This window comes from Haliotis rubra, unplaced genomic scaffold, assembly GCF_003918875.1.
Source record: "Haliotis rubra isolate DU_JTF1 unplaced genomic scaffold, ASM391887v1 Scf82, whole genome shotgun sequence".
NCBI classification, from domain to species: Eukaryota; Metazoa; Mollusca; class Gastropoda; order Lepetellida; family Haliotidae; genus Haliotis; species Haliotis rubra.
Genome location: NW_025767546.1, coordinates 1,899,225 through 1,916,408, shown reverse-complemented (window position 1 = coordinate 1,916,408; position 17,184 = coordinate 1,899,225). Strand labels below are relative to the sequence as shown.

The 17,184-nt window shown below is 39.1% G+C and overlaps 1 protein-coding gene across 2 annotated transcripts in view; it reads left to right on the top strand.

Annotated features, from left to right (window-relative positions):
• Positions 1–4,844: 4,844 nt before the first annotated feature.
• LOC124262014 (rab11 family-interacting protein 1-like) overlaps positions 4,845–17,184 on the top strand; it is a 65,700-nt gene continuing 53,360 nt past the window's right edge. For both annotated transcript variants that reach the window (XM_046696429.1, XM_046696428.1), the window contains exons 1-2: positions 4,845–4,985; positions 7,752–7,809. In XM_046696429.1, coding sequence (XP_046552385.1) covers positions 7,779–7,809 — 31 coding nt within the window. In that variant the 5' untranslated portion in view covers positions 4,845–4,985; positions 7,752–7,778. The remainder of the gene's footprint in view (positions 4,986–7,751; positions 7,810–17,184) is intronic.

Below are 17,184 nucleotides of genomic sequence, written 5' to 3'. Positions count from 1 at the left end.
ATACTGGACACTGACCACTTTGGTAAAGCTGTGAGTACTTCGGAGTTGTTGTCAGATTATGTCGAGTCTGACACTAACAGCAGATCTTGGCAAGGCTAAAAGACACAACTCTGTATCTGTATATAGCAATTCTCTCTCTCTCTCTCTCTCTCTCTCTCTCTCTCTCTCTCTCTCTCTCTCTCTCTCACACACACACACACACGCGCGCGAGCGCACACACATGTGACACATGTGATACTGGCAGATCCTGGCAGGGCTCAAGGACGCAACTCTGTAAAGCAATTTGTCTCTTTCTCTCTCGTTTAACGGTATGATCTTGACATTGTGTGCATGGCGTTCAACTGGATGTCGACATGGCTGTATCGCCTCAATCCCCTGCATCATGTCGGTCCATTTATTCACTTTGAGAGAAATATATCTCGATCTGTATGCGTTCCAACTTTCCGATGACAGGATCATGCGCGTTTAGGGGGAAGGATATTTTCTAACTGGGCGTAAAAATATCTCCGACATCTCAGATTGCGAGGTCCCAGGTGGCGTGTTGAAGATATCGGGATTATTTCTTAGCCGATATATTGAACATTCCCTTGCTATCCTTTTGGAATCGATGCCAGTTTATACCGGACTTGTCAGAAGACATCACTGTCCTCGTATTGTTATCTCCCTTTAATGAGCACGTTTATGGTTTTGAGATTGATTTTTCTTCTTGTCGATACCATTCATATTCATAATCGATTGGTCTGACTCTTCCGGATTCGATGGGGGCCTTAGCAAAAGAAAGAAAGGCTTAGGATCTTAGGGCCGCAGTAAATCTTACTCAAAAGTAACCAAGAATTCGTTTTTAAGGATAACGTATAGCACTGTACGTTAACCTTTGTCATTGCCAGAATATCTCTTTTCTCAGTTTCTTTCTCCGCTGAATAAAGACGCTAAACCAAGTGATAGCCCTGCCCTAGACAAACTAAATATTGTTTTTCAAAACTATATCTACAGAATGTATAATAAAGTCCAAGTTGAGTTCACACCAATGCTCAGTGCTGAGACAATCTACACTTGCCAAATCATTGTCTGGGTCTGGGCGAGAGACCAGCCAACACACGTGATTCTCTGTACCATACAACTAAGGTGGTGGAGTGGGTGAAGCCCATCTCATAGTGGTTAAAGCATCACGGTCAATATACGGGTTTGATGCTTGATTCCAGTTCCTTTGACAGACAAAATGATTTTGATCATGCAAACGACACGTTTACTAACTTACTTACTTTAATTGTTGGAGTTTTGCCATTGTGGGTGTGCGTGTTTTCAGGAGGGGAGAGGGGTCTATGACACACAATATGTGTAAAGTTTATATGGATCGTCATTTGGGGCCCAATACACCTGTACCCTAAAATCAGATGGAAATATTTGTACATATGTGTAAGTATACTGTTTGTCATCCGATTGGGATTGATCAGTTATTTACATGAGGTGAGTGAATCAAAGAATATTTTCACTGATGCAACTTTACTGTGTATTTTATTTGACGACTGGAATGTGACAGAGGACAACACTCAACTGAGTGTTTGTGTTTGTCCTGCAAGTAGAGCACTACAGTACACCCTTCTTTGTCCTTACGGATATTTTCACACTATTCATTGTCATTATGTCAGCTTAGATCAGGGTTAGAATTGGTCTACAGCAACCCGTGCTTGTCGTTAAAGGCGGCTAATGGGATTGGGTGATCAGGCTCGCTAACTTGGTTGACACATGTCATGGTATCCCAATTGTGTAGATCGATGCTCATTTTGGCACCAACCAACATTACCCTAGCTATAAAATAACCCCTTTACCCTCCCCCGCCAACAACCCTATCCCCACCCGAAAAAGAAAACCACTAACCGTCACTGGCGTAGGAGGTAACTGATATAGATCTCGCCGTGTTTTAACGTCTAACGAACAGTGAAAGTATAAATGGTTTCCTCCTCGGTCAATTAGTTATGTACCCTGACTGTACCAGGAGCCGCTCATCACGGGTTCTAATCCCTGATTATTCCACATCCGTGGTGATTGGTTTCCCCATGTAATAAGCGTCTCGACCTTCTTCTCGGGGCTTGTCTCGTCCCGGTTATATAAGTGGCCCCTTGGGGATTAGGGGTTAGAATGGGTCCCCAGCAACCTGTGACAAGTAAGACGAGACTGGGTGGGGGCCGATGGTCGGGTACACAGAGACCTTGTAGTGGGAGACTATTGTATGGTATCTAGGTTCACAGGATCCGTCCTGACTTAAATATTTCGAGATCAATACATATAACAAATATCAGAAATGCATAATCCAGTCATTTATATCACGAATGTCAAAAATGCTATGCACAGAGAGAGAGAGAGAGAGAGAGAGAGAGAGAGAGAGAGAGTACAGAGAGAGAGATGATACATAGTTTCAAGTCTATTTAATTCTCGGACATGCTAAACCCTCAGGATCCTTTTCAGTATTATGATATATTTGAACTTTTTCAGTAAAATATCATATTTCATTGACCATATTATTTTAACGGCCACACAAAGGTCTGTGGTCGGGTTCGGTGACTCATTGGTATAGCGTGCCAGTGCACCCTGACGCTGTGGACGGAGCACACCTGTTGCATCAACGTGGAGAGGATGCAGTATCATCCATCAGCAACTATTCCCTCAGCAGCCCAGCATTCATTCACCTGAAGAAGGACTGACCATATACTCCGTAACGTGTTCCTCGTGGCGTTCGGCAGGCCGTAGCAAGCCAGTTTTTTCGTGTAAGCCCGATAGGTGGCAAAGCTTTATATTTAAATAGTATTGAGGACTTGCCCAACCTTTTTTAGCAACCATTAAATGGCAGCCCGGGCTTTTTTGCCATAATGGTAGCTACACCCCTGTTCGATAAGCTCACTCACAGTGAGAGATACTAGCATACAAAATACAAACCGATATATTTTTAACCCTGACATTGTGAAGCCTATTGGCTCAGAGGTGTCAACTTCTGCATGTCTGACAGTCACAGGGAAGAGTATAAAAGTAGAAACATCAAATTGGAAACAGCTTTGTGTGTACGCTTCACGATGGTCACCTCCGCTGTTGTTGAGAACTAGCCTTCTAGCACGTCTCGCAGACGTATTGGCTAGGCTGAATTCCTTTAACACAATCGTTAAGCAAAAGTGTAAATATTGGTTCGAGTTTGCCGTGCGTGATCCCAATATTTGACTCAGATTTGGTGATGTTAGGGCGCCAGGGCCCCCAATTAGTAGGGAATAACGTCTTGGACTGACCGTGTAGGTGGGTCGTATGTTTCCCCAAATTGTTGGCTTAGAAATGTATTCCTACTAATGACAGCGACCTGTATATAAGTGAGTCTGGATCAGACAACCCGATGATTGACACAGTAAGCAACGTGTCCACGTAAATGAGATATGATGACGTGTGGTGAAGCAGGTTTCAAAGACTGACCATCCGATCCATTTGGTCACCTCTTACGACTAGCATATCCTGCTTCCTTTGTCTCCACGCTAACCAAGGAGTCGAACCCGGGTGCGAGACATGCGAACGCTTTAACCACTTGGCTACCATTTGTTGAGCGATGTAAATGAGACAGATCAAATACCACGTGAATCTCGATTTAGGGCGTTCAGTGCATATTCTGTATATGAGTGTTTCGCGTTTGTGGTGAAGGTTCATCATTGGATGTAAGGGATCGAAACTGGACCAGCAACGAGTGGTCAAGAGTGTGAGCACGATTCACGTTGTCCTGCACTGTTTGAACAAATATTGAAACTGAGTGAGTGAGTGAGTGAGTGAGAATGATCGCCGTCTTAGCAGTATCACACGTTTAGATATCTTAAAAAATCATATATTGCTCCTATTATGATAACCAACAATACATGAATACTCATACCAATAACGGTTGTCGCCCCCCCTTCCCACCCCAACCCCTCAAACCTCACACACCCACCCCCTCGCCAATTAAAAAAATTGAAGGGGGTGACAACCATTATTGGCATGATTATATTACTCTGGTTGCAAATCAGCAACAATGTGAATCGTTCGTGTCACAGAACAGTTAGTTTTGATTAAAGGTAACTAACTACATACATATAAAAAAGTCACTCCAAGAAGAGCATGCCAGCATGACGGGATAAATGTCGGTGGTGTTGTCAAGCTCCATGACTTGGCTGATTCCGTGTTGACTCTGGATTTCCCCAAGTCAAAAAGCGGGACGTTTCTCATGCTTCAGCGGGTTTGCCTGGATACTGCTCGAATATTGACAAGCAGCTATACTGTAGATACCATAGGTCTTGATGCGCCGTTACACAACATTCAGTCGATCACCATGCAGTTGTAATAGTAGCTTGTAATGTAAATAGGTTAAAGAATCGGATCTACATTAGGTAGAAATGGTATGTTGTATTACCCTTTAGCACTGACTAAAAAGTTCATTACGCAAGAATTAATGTGAAGCATTGACGATGTTGGCGTACGTCATTGCACAAAATTAATCTAATCTGAGACTTCATAAAATATACGTATCAGAACAGACAATTTGTAAGTTCTGTTGTCAGGTAAAAACTCCTTTTTTAAAACATTAATCCTGCTTGTTTTTATTTTAAAAGTTTTGAAATATTTTTTTCAGTTTCTTCCACGTAAGGAGAATCGAGAATTGGTATGTTCTAATCACACACCCAAATAACTATATTAACTATTATGATTTATAGAAAGATCGTTCAATTTGAAAAATAAATGATACCCACTGGTGTTGAAATCATTTCTTTTTTCAAATTTCAAATTTGTTTTAACGGTATGCGGGTTATACCGGTATTCTTTGACTGACTTCCCCTGGATACTCCACCTGTCCGAGAGGGGGCGCTGCTTTGTGATGGGCAAAAGATGAAGCGGACACTTGTTGATAGAAGTCACACCTGAGTCTCAAAACGGACAGGGAATATTTGTGTTTGTGTTATCAACACTACAAGAGTCTTTGGGAGGTAAATACACAAAAACTGGGTCTCATCACCAAACTAATGTCGATTTTTACGCGTGTGTTTGCGATGTTTATGTTAAGCCTGACACACCTGTGTTCAACTTTTGTTTGAAACCCAGCATGTGTAAATGTTTTGAAATACTGTCGCGTGGTTAAAGCGATCATTGCAGGTGTTCATTGATGTACTGATGTCAGCTGTTGTTCTTATGTGAAAATAGAGACACGATGACCACTGTCGTTATCAATAACATGTCAAGGAAGAGAGCAATATTTTATTGTCACATTCGCTTTGTTGACATTTGAGCTTCTGTAAGATTCAAGTGTACTAGTATTATGAATGAATAGTCATCTAATACAATGCCGATTTGTTATAAGAGAATCTTAATGAATAGGTTACTTTTCTGCAGAGGACTTTAAACCAAATAAAATTGAAAATGACATGAATATTAAACACCTCTCTGTAGATCAATTCAATCTCTACTGATGGTAGAATCGAGATGACAAAACTTTATGAATGATCAACTTCTTTATTTTCACAATGGTGACATTTCGGTATAGATTCTTATACCATTTTCAAGCATATGGGGTAATGATGGGGTACACAAGTATATTTTCAAGCTACATGTATGATAATGAGATAACAATAACATGATAATGAGATAACAATAACATGATAATGAGATACAATAACCAAAGGTGAGATAGCAAAGCATCAAAGAAAGTTACATGATGAGCCACGATAACAGGATGATGAACTAAAATAACATAAATGAGATGAGTGGGATAACCATGACAATTAGTGAATGCAAGTTAATTAGGAAGCCTAATGGTAAAATCGGCCAAGTATAGTCAGAGTAACAACTGGTAACAAAGAATTATGAATAAATATGACAAAACCCAAAGTGATTATATTTCATGATGATCAAATACAAAAATTTAAATTTGATATGAGAAAGGTGTGAGAGGATATTAAATCATGTTGTTTCATTGTTTCCACTAGTTGTTATTTTATTACAGTGACCCAATTAACAGTCAAGTATCAATTAGCTCATAAAAAGTTTCTTCAAATAATTATGTTTTATGACCAGTACTAACTCATTCAACTTTCCACAGGGTTAATGATATTAATGTATATCCTGTTTTAGTCACGGTATGGCTGAAATATTGTTTACCGGTATTTACCGGTTCAGACATGAAAACGATATGTATTGCGATACGCTGATCGAAAACCAGTATTTTGACTTGCATTAAAACTTCGTAACACTCGGAAAGCTTCGGATATGTCCTTGTTTCATTTGTGCCAAATATTATTCATATTTTTATTTTATCATGATTAAAAGTTGTTATTAAAGCTTAATCAAGCCTAGTGATTTTGTTGTGTTTTTGCTCTATAAATCAAGAATTAACTCGATTATAAGTAGTTTTTTGTTTAAAAATACTTCATGCAATATATTGCAATACATATCTCAATACATGCTTTCGCATCGCATATCGCAATATGAAAATTCTCTGCAATACCCACCCCTACCATCCACATATTAAGGCCAGGCAAGTGTTGTGTTGTGATAAGGCATTAATTTGACAGCAGTATCTAATCAGGCTGTTCCCCATCACTGCTCCAGCATTGCATTGATACCTGTCAAAAGTCAGTAATCTGTGATATTGAAATGTTACTTGTCAAACATCCCTTGCACATGTGTGACTGATGACATTGAGATCAAAGATTAGGCGATCGGTCACGGTCAAGTTGAGGTACATGCCATTTCAATCAATTTGATATTATATAATCCCTATGTATTACTGCTGTGCCTGTAATTTACACTCCCATCAGCCATTAGCATTAATACTGCTTCATCAGATTGACTTGATGTCCACGAAGGATTGACTGTACATGGCAAGACACTTCATATAAAGGCATGATAAACTGTTTTTCCTTATGCTGTTAGAGGATTTGACAAAATTTGAAAGTATGTGTATTACAATTTACAGATTTCATTGTAAAACAGTGTATTGCAGATTAACACCTGATAAATCAATTCATAAAGTGTCCACCAATGGTTAATGTTTTTAGTTGTATTTGTATTAAAACAATATTTTGGATGAATGTTATTCAAACCTGACAAATTCTACCATTACCCTAATGTCTGTTGCAAAACAATATGGTTTCTGTTAGCACTGCTTACATTAACCAGTTATTTGAGTTAACACACGCTGGTTGATAGCAACAAGCTCTTGTTAGACATAACACATGGAATATGAAGATATTTGTGCAGGTAATAGTTTCAATCAACATATGATATCATATGAGTCAATTACTGCCAGTGCCATGTTTGTTGAGACATGAGATAGGTGGAAGGTGACATCCCTATTTTGTTAGTTCTTGGAGTCAAATTAAATCATTTGTTTTATGTTTGACAATTTGACTTACTGTCTTGATTGAAGTCTTTTGCTTTGTTACTTTTAACAGAATAGGCAGATGAAAACTGGCAAAAGATTTGAGATGTGAAAAATGTGTTGAAAGGACATTTTCATTTGGACAAATATATTGGACAGAATAATGTATATTTGTTGAACCCTGTATTTTGTAAGTTTGACAGTCCTCACATTTTCAGCTGGAGTTACTTCTCATTGTTCAATCACTGTTTCTAGACGCAGTGTTATGACCATCAAGGTGAAACATACATCATGCTGTAAGTGTGTCTGTCGCCATGTTCTTGTTTTTATACTGTTGAGTATATTAATGTAATCATCACATTCTTGTTGTTTACAGATGTGTTGATTCCAAGTAGCAGGGAGGATGTGGAACCCGTCACATGTTCAGTTTACAGGTAAGCTAAAGACACAGATTCTTGGTTACAAACATTTTATGCAGTAATGGAGAATGAAAGTTAAGTCTATTCAATAATGACCACACATCTCATCCCCAAACGTGTCCCTTACAAACAGTGAGTGAATGTTGTTTTGCGTTCAGATGCATTGAAGCAATACTGCAGTGTGTAGGTAGGTAATCAAGGGTGGGCCAGGTAAACCAGTGATTCAGTAACACTGGTGATCCAAGCTTGGAGTGTACTGACACAACGTGAGGTAATGGTTGTTATTATTGACTCAACCCATGGAGATCTGGGTTAGAATTGGTCTTGAACAAGTTGAAGAACCCATGCTTCCAGCAAGAGCCGACTAACAGCATTAGGTGGTCATGTTCATTGAGTGGATCACGATTAATCCAAACTGTTTAGTTTGCTCACGATGTTGAACACTGGATTGTCTTGTTTGGTAGATCACGATTAATCCAAACTGTTTAGTTTGCTCACGATGTTGAAGACTGGATTGTCTTGTTTGGTAGATCACGATTAATCCAAACTGTTTAGTTTGCTCACGATGTTGAAGACTGGATTGTCTTGTTTGGTAGATCACGATTAATCCAAACTGTTTAGTTTGCTCACGATGTTGAAGACTGGATTGTCTTGTTTGGTAGATCACGATTAATCCAAACTGTTTAGTTTGCTCACGATGTTGAAGACTGGATTGTCTTGTTTGGTAGATCACGATTAATCCAAACTGTTTAGTTTGCTCATGATGTTGAACACTGGATTGTCTTGTCTAGATTCCATTATTTACATACCGCTGTCATAAAGCTGGATTATATTTGAGTGAGATATTAAACAACAAAGTAAATGACTCTAACAACCAGTTTGGAAACTTGATCTATTTCACCCCATAATCCCCAGAGGGTATTAACAAACTGGTCTGTTCTCATGCTAGACATTTTTCAAATAATCGTGATGAAGGTGAACAACTTGTTGAATTAATGAACCTAGTTTAGTGCCCGGGGCAATAATTAGACTGACTACAGTATGGAAGTGTTGTACAGGGTTTGACCTCATATCGCCTACACCACTATTTCGCCTACAGCTTATATAAACATCCTGTCAAATCCCATCTACCCTGTTCAGGGAATGGAATGGCCCTATTCCACTGTAGTTTCATCGAATGCAACTAAATGGGAGAGAAGACTATTGAGAAGTTACTATTGGGGTTATGCTTACCCCTGGGTGAGATAATCCCATTGTTTTGATTAGAATTAATACTTCAAAAGATTTATCTTATAAAAGTAAAAAGATTATAATTAGGTCTGTTGTGGTTGCAATGAGGGGTCATCTCAACATAATTTTCTCAAAGTATATATACATGCCACTGATCTTTAGTCGGTATCAAAATGGCAAATCTCCAGAGAGCTGAGTTAAGTGACTTCACAGAGGTGGACAGCAGTTACTGTATGCAGGCTACGGTACAGGCTCAATGTCAGCGACAGGTTGCTACACACTGGAAGTGTGTCCTCACAGGATGCAATGGTGCAGCAGCACCATCGGAGACCACGTGAGTGTCCTCCACTATTCACAGCCACCCACCCTTTGAGAATGGAGAACACATCCGACTAAATTAAGCCCGTGTAAAGCGTGTAAAGACTGACATCTCACGGGTGCTGCAGATCTACAACTTAGCGAGCTCGACCTCCTTGATGAAGATGATGCGCAACTGCACCCGCGTACTCTAATATTCAGGCGCACTGTACAGACACAGAGCCAAGTCCATCCACCACTGCCTGAGAGCAGGGCTGGCGTCACTCTAGAAGGAATATGGACCCAGACCGATGATGGCCGAGAGTTCCTCTGTGTAGAGCGGCGGTGAAGATGACAGACTTTTGCTGTTTGCTACAACGAGATGCTGGAATTATTGAGCGGCGGCTGACATTCTCTTTATGGATGGTACATTCTTTGTGTGTCCTAACCTGTGGCTACAAGTGTACATCATTCATTGTCTGGTGAATGGTAAAATGTTTCCTGTAAGACTTTCGTTGCTTCCCAACAAGACCAAGCGGACGTTATGTTAGGCTTTTCACTTTTCTTCCCGACAGTTCCGTCCGAGGTTGCCTATTCCATTATTCTCAAGCTTTGTGGCGTCAAGTTTTGGAGAGGGACTGTCTCATGACTACATGAACAACCCAGCAGTCCAAGCCCGTTCGACGAGCAGCTGCTTTGCCACTCCTTCCCTGAACCAGGTCCAAGATGCTTGGTTTGAAGTCATCGAGCAGTCTCCCGGCGGCGACAGAGTAGCAGCCTTCAGCGACTCGTCACCAGCACCTGGGTTGAAGATGATGCCAAGTTCCCAGCACACATCTGGAACAAGCCGCGAAAACACAGGCCAGCTCAAACAACCATCTTGAGGGATTCCACTCTGGCTTGAAGAAGCATACCCGATCACACCCAACATCTACCAATTAAGTAAAGGAGCTCAAGAAGATCGAGAAGGCAGACAGAAGCACAAGGCGACAGTTTGGACTTGGAGGAGCAAGGAGACCACGAGCACGTGTAGACCGTGATCGAGATCAGAGGATCGAGAGACTCAAGGTGCAGCTTTCCACCGGTGTGAAGTCTGTGATGCAGTTCCTTGATGCTGTTGGCCACATCCTCAAGCTAAACTGAGAACTCAATTCAATCAAACTCATAACTCTGTGTGCTCCTGATGACAATGAAGTGCTTTATTTATTTTAATTTAAAATCAAAGTTATTAATGTATTAAAGTAATGTGAATCACATACATTTGTTTGTTAATGGTGCATAAAGTTGTTTTGATAAGACTGTGGCGAAAGCGGTGATGTAGGCGATATGAGGACAGGCCGTTGTACAGTGGTAGATATTGGGTCTTGCATAACGGTAGACAGGATTAACACCTTTAAGGAAACTCTACAGAACATGCTCTGTACTTGAAATTTGCCCTGTAGTCTGTACTAGAAATTGACCTCAAGGACATTTCCTGGAAGTGTTCTGTCTGGGTTATTTTTACAAGGAAATAAACACCAACTTCTTATATTCTAAGTTGGCAGCAAATGATATTCAACACATTTTGAACACTTGCAAAATTAAAATAAAGAAATCGCTCAAAGCTAAAGTCAGTATGACATTCATATGTCTTAAGTTAAATTATATTATGAAATTTGATTATTAATTTTTAAATAATTCTAGTTATTGCTCTGAATATTCATGCAAAAAGTAATTCAAAACATCAATGTTTAACTTTATTTCTCATCATGAAAACTAAAATTGCAGTAATATCTTTTCTAATTTGATTTTGTTTGTATTTAATTAGATTTGAGCTTTTGAAGACTGTGCCATGTTTACTGTGGTTACAAATGAATCAGTGATATCCTGTCCTCCAGAATATGTTGAATACAACTGCTGGTATTATCGCTCCATCATGAAACTGATCAAGTTTTTGACAGTATGCCATGTGGTCTGATACTAGATCTATATTTTCAATTTCCTAATTGTTTTGTTATATATTGATTAGATAGGCTTGCAGGTTGATAAACACTTTGATTGTCCAGGCTGAGTTATTGACAAATTATTCTGTCAGTCACCCCGGCATTAATGATGCTGGATGTGACTCTACGTGTAACAATACCGCTCATACCTGGATAGGTGTAGGATGCGATATCGATCGTAAAAATTAGTATATTTTTAGACTAGTCAAGAGACTATAGTCTGTTTGCAGTGAAAATGTACCGATGAATTTTACTCTAAATGAAAAAGTAAATCGATTAAGGCGAAATTAAGATTACGAATCCTCATAATTTTACCTTGCCAATTGAACATTCAAATCTCACAATTTTATTCAACTTAGGATAAAAGTTGTTTAACAAACGATCATAGTTTCAAATCGTTATTATTGGTTTGTATTACAAGGGGGAATGCACATTAGATGAAACACGGAGAACAAGTAGGGCTAGTCTAAGTTAATGCTCATCACGTACCGCACGTGCCTTTGTTATCCCCCTCAACGTGTTTTGCGGGGGGTATTAAAATGGACTCCGTCCGTCCGTGCACATTTGTCTTTTCCGGAGCAGAACTCTAAAAAAGTTCAATATTTCTTCACCAAACTTGGCACATACATGGATCTGGTGGTGTACTGGTACCTTTTGGTAGTTTTGGAATTCTGAATGAAATATTTTTGGCGTTTCCATGGAAACAAGTTCGACTTTGACTGAAATTGGTGGTAGTGCTCTTTTCCGGAGCAGAACTCTAAAACCTTTCAATATTTCTTCACCAAACTTGGCACATAGATAGATCTGGTCGTCTACTTGTGCCTTTTGGTAGTTTTGGAATTCTGAATAAAATATTTTTGGCGTTTCCATGACAACAAGTTTGACTTAGCCTGAAATTGTGGTAGTGCTCTTTTCCGGAGCTGAACTCTAAAACAGTTCACTATTTCTTCACCAAACTTGGCACATAGATAGATCTGGTGGTGTATTTGTGCCTTTTGGTAGTTTTGGAATTCTGAATAAAATATTTTGTCATTTCCATGGCAACAAGTTTGACTAAAATTGAAATTAGTGGTAGTGCTCTTTTCCGGAGCAGAACTCTAAAACCGTTCAATATGTCTTCACCAAACTTGGCACATAGATAGATCTGGTGGTGTACTGGTGCCTTTTGGTAGATTTTGAATTCTGAATAAAATATTTTTGGCGTTTCCATGGCAACAAGTTTGACTTAGACTGAAATTGGTGATAGTGCTCCTTTCTGGAGCAGAACTTTCAAAACCTTTCAATACTCTCCTTCCATTTTTCTATATACACACCTAAATATTTGACATAATCATAACTCGTAGACATAATCATGAAGAGTATTTTGCCATTGCAGGGGATATTGATGACTTTGTCTTCTTGTTTCACTGTTCAATCTACTGCGCTAACCCCCTTGTAATACAAACCAATAATAGCGATTTGAATCTATGATCGTTTGTTAAACAACTTTTATCCTAAGTTGAATAAAATTTTGAGATTTAAATGTTCATTTGACAAGGTAAAATCATGAGGATTCGCAATCTAAATTTCACTTAATTTGATTTCCTTTTTTGTTTAAGTGAAATTCATCGGTATGTTTTCACTGCAAACAGACTATAGTTTGAATACTATTTCACTAGTCCTCTGCCTCTCTAGCTCCTTCCTTGAGTGAGTGAGTGAGTTTAGTTTTACACCGCACTAAGCAATATTCCAGCTATGTGGCGGCGATCTGTAAATAATCGAGTCTGGACCACACAATCCAGTGATCTATGAGCATCGGTCTACACAATTGGGAACCGATGACATGTGTCAACCAAGTCAGCGAGCCTGACCACCCGATCCCGTTAGTCGCCTCTTACGACAAGCATGGGTTACTGAAGATCGATATTCTAACCCGGACCTTCACGGGTCTCCTTACTTGAATGATACAAAATGTTCACTATGTTCATTTTCTGTCAGTTTTATTCAGTTCCATTTTGTAGCAAGATTTAACCATTGAGAACTGGTTCAGAGTTGTAGCCCTCTAATGGTATTTGTCACTGACAACTGTGCTCAGTTAAGTGATACTTATCTTCAGCACAATTTATTTGTCTAAGGCTAGCTGACCAGTGTGAATTGCAAAGGCTGGACTATCCAACACTTGTCATCTGTAGGAGACTTACTCCTTCAGGTCAGATAATGAACATATTTTCTAAGTTTATTAAAAGAAAGGAATTTTTGTGGAATTTGTTACATAGCATAAGAAACAGTTCTTGCTGTTCATTTTCATATCATTGTTAGTAATGTTACGCAAGTTTAAAAATACACACTGGAGGTTATTTGTGTTAAACACTGCAGTATAGCACCACACAGATGCTCCTTCACCAATAGAGTGAGTGAGTGAGTATAGTTTTGTGCTGTTTTTAGCAATATCATGGCGGGGAACACCAGAAATGGGCTTCACACATTGTGCCCATGTGGGGAATCGAACCCGGTATTGGCATGATGAGCGAACGCTTTAACCACTAGTCTACCCCACCTCCCCTTCACCAATAGACCTAGCTGTAGATAGACTTCCTTGATTTTTGTCAGTTTGGTCCTGGACATAACCTAGTCTCAGCTAAGTCTCTGAATGTATATACTTGTGATAGAAACAAATAATTCCTCTAAATTTCAAAAGGATCCCCAGTGAGTTGGGAGATTAGGAAATCTAGACTTGCTTTATTTAGGGCTTTAGCATGGCAGAGAGGGTTGAGAGGAAGGGAAAATTCAGGGACTATGAGACAGACGAGACATAACTGTGATGTTTCAAATTTCAAATTTTAGGGGGTTGTTGGATAAAAATACAATAAGATCGAAGCTCAGGAACCCCAGAAAACCCATATTTTCTGCCAGTTCTGTATATATTTATATTCTTTTATGAATGTTTTATTGTATGGATGCATGACATATAATGTTATAGGGGCACAATCCACAATACCTGTAGGTAATCTTGACCACCCCACTCAAACTGCTTGCAGTATGGATTATGAATAACTTAAATTATATTGCTTGGAGGTGTGTCAGGATGGTGTGTATAAATGATTAGTAATCAATCATAAACATAGTAAACATACTATGTGTTGCCATGGTAACCCCAGGTAGACACCCCGGGCCAGAAACCTCTGGGTCACTGTGCCCAGTACGATCATGATAGTATGTAAACAATAAGCTCAAAACACTTTGTTAAATTGTGAAATCTTGGCTTCCATCATGATTTAATCCACATTTTCACTTGTTTACAGTGTTTACATAGTTTGTAAGGCCAGAGTAACACACCTGGAAATGTGTTTATGATTGTGTCTTAATAGAAAGGAGATAAACAAATATTTATGCTGATTAAAATGATTATGTTTGTCTGCTGGTAGAATTCAGTGTTCACTGCCCTACTTGAAGTGTCAGGTACTGGGAACCCTTCATCCTCATGTTTCTAGTCAGTGTATATTCCATTTATATGGCTATACTTGACAGACAAAATAGAATCAATATCAAAGATACTGGCTTGTTTTAGGAGTTATTAAACAACTTCTCCCCTCCAATCTCTGAGGAGGGACATGGAATAGGCTCATTAAAACAAAACCATCAAAGAGTTATTATCAGGCTGAATGATGAAAACAAGTTGTAATGTCTTCAGAAACTAAATACTGACGTCATTAAGCCCTTGGAATAATTATTGTGAGGCAGATAACATGTGTAAACATGCAAGTACTGTAATTCTATCCCGGTTTGATTAACTTGTTTTTAAAACATATCAGTAGATTAGAAACAAATGTTTTAATGGCCTGGTGCCATGTGCACATATTAAAGATAATATGTATCTGAAAGTATGAAAACATGTTTATAAACTTATGCAGTTCAAGGATTATCATGTTCTTAAAATTTGATGTCACAATTTTTGCCAGTTATTTCAATTTTTAGTGGTGCTTCTTTGTCTGCAACTGTTTCAAGTTGTGAACAAAAAAATATAAAAATCCCCTGTCATAACCCTTGTACAAAAATTAAACTTTAAGGATGTCTGTAGATTGAAATGTTATTCCAGAAGAAAACTTCATGTCTCTTGGGCTTCATTAATTTCTAACACTGCATGTCAGCGTATGTGTCTTAATACTCTTATACTGTCAGTTTTAATAAAATACTTTTTCAATGTTTATGATCCAAGTTGTTTTATTTAAAGGATTTTGAGATATAATGGCATGACATTAAACTGCATTTGTAATGTAAATGTAACCATACACCTATCATGGTAATACTGTCCTATATAGGAAATAAATATTCATTTTTGAAAATGTGATGAAACTTTTCAAGTTGAATAATTTAATGAATAATACCTTGTTTTGACAAAGTATGAAATCATAAAAGACAACTTGTGAACAACATGTTCTGCCTTGTCTATTGGGTGGACTTATACCAGCTTACAGGGCTTACTGTTTGTTTTGAAATATGATCCAAATGATGTTTACATAAACGTGGAATCCTCCACATAAATGCTTAACCGGGTGGGCTTATTGTTACGAGGGATAGTTTGTGTCCACGAGTCAACACGACACAGCGATTATCATGGTAATGAAGCCAATGTTAACAGCCAGGTGATAATGTACGCTAATAATTGAATAGCCTGAATAGGTCAAGTAGGAAGCTTGTCCAGTCTGTGTGTACAGTCTTCATTAAGTGGTACATAACACATTAGCATGATTGACGACTGGTTGCTTCTTGCAGCCTATCATTGACAACATGATTGATGGGTGTATATTAACATGTGTTGATTGCAATGCATCTTGACTGTGTGATATAGTAATTTATACCCTATTTGTGACAGATTAATCAATATGTTTAACCAAGTTCATAAGGTTTTTGATGTTATGTTGTTATGTATTTATGCCTATTTAATGATCTTTATAAGTTAGTCAATACATTGCTAGAAATACTGGCATATTTAATTAACTTAAAGACCACTTATGTTTATGAAACATTATGTTTGTGATGAATTGAATAATGATCTCAGATTAAGTAGCGATATTGTCCATTTAATTATAACTGGGTTTACATTTGTCTGTGGTCTTTGTTGCAAGATGGAAATCTGGCCTGTACATGATTAATCTGTGGGGCACTTTTATTGGCATCAGTTAATTCAGACAGCTGGACCTTTATGTCTGTCATCTAACCATGATAAAGGTCTAGTGTCAACTTTGGCATTATCAGCCCATAACATTTACCAGCATTTCCAACCCTTCAGATATTAATAACTTTGTATTGAGTAGACAACATGACACATCCAGCTTGTCTGCTGGGGATTTTGGGCACCAGGTCAAGTCCAGCTTGTCCGCTGGTGATTTGGACACCAGGTCAAGTCCAGCTTGTCCACTGGTGATTTGGACACCAGGTCAAGTCCAGCTTGTCTGCTGGTGATTTGGACACCAGGTCAAGTTCAGCTTGTCTGCTGGTGATTTGGACACCAGGTCAAGTTCAGCTTGTCTGCTGGTGATTTGGACACCAGGTCAAGTCCAGCTTGTGCGCTGGTGATTTAGACACCAGGTCAAGTCCAGCTTGTCCGCTGGTGATTTAGACACCAGGTCAAGTCCAGCTTGTCCGCTGGTGATTTAGACACCAGGTCAAGTCCAGCTTGTCCGCTGGTGATTTAGACACCAGTGGCCGTATGCACATGTCGGGCGTAGCTAACGTCAGGCGTAACACACTACGTCGGGCTTAGCAGCGCCCTCCTCTTACACGTCATGCACAACGTCGGTTAAGCCTGGGCGTTACTAATACCCGCTTAACGGATTTACGCCAAGAAAGTGTGCTATTTTAGATTTTCTAACGCTTTTAAACCACCGTAAAAGGCTGAAAC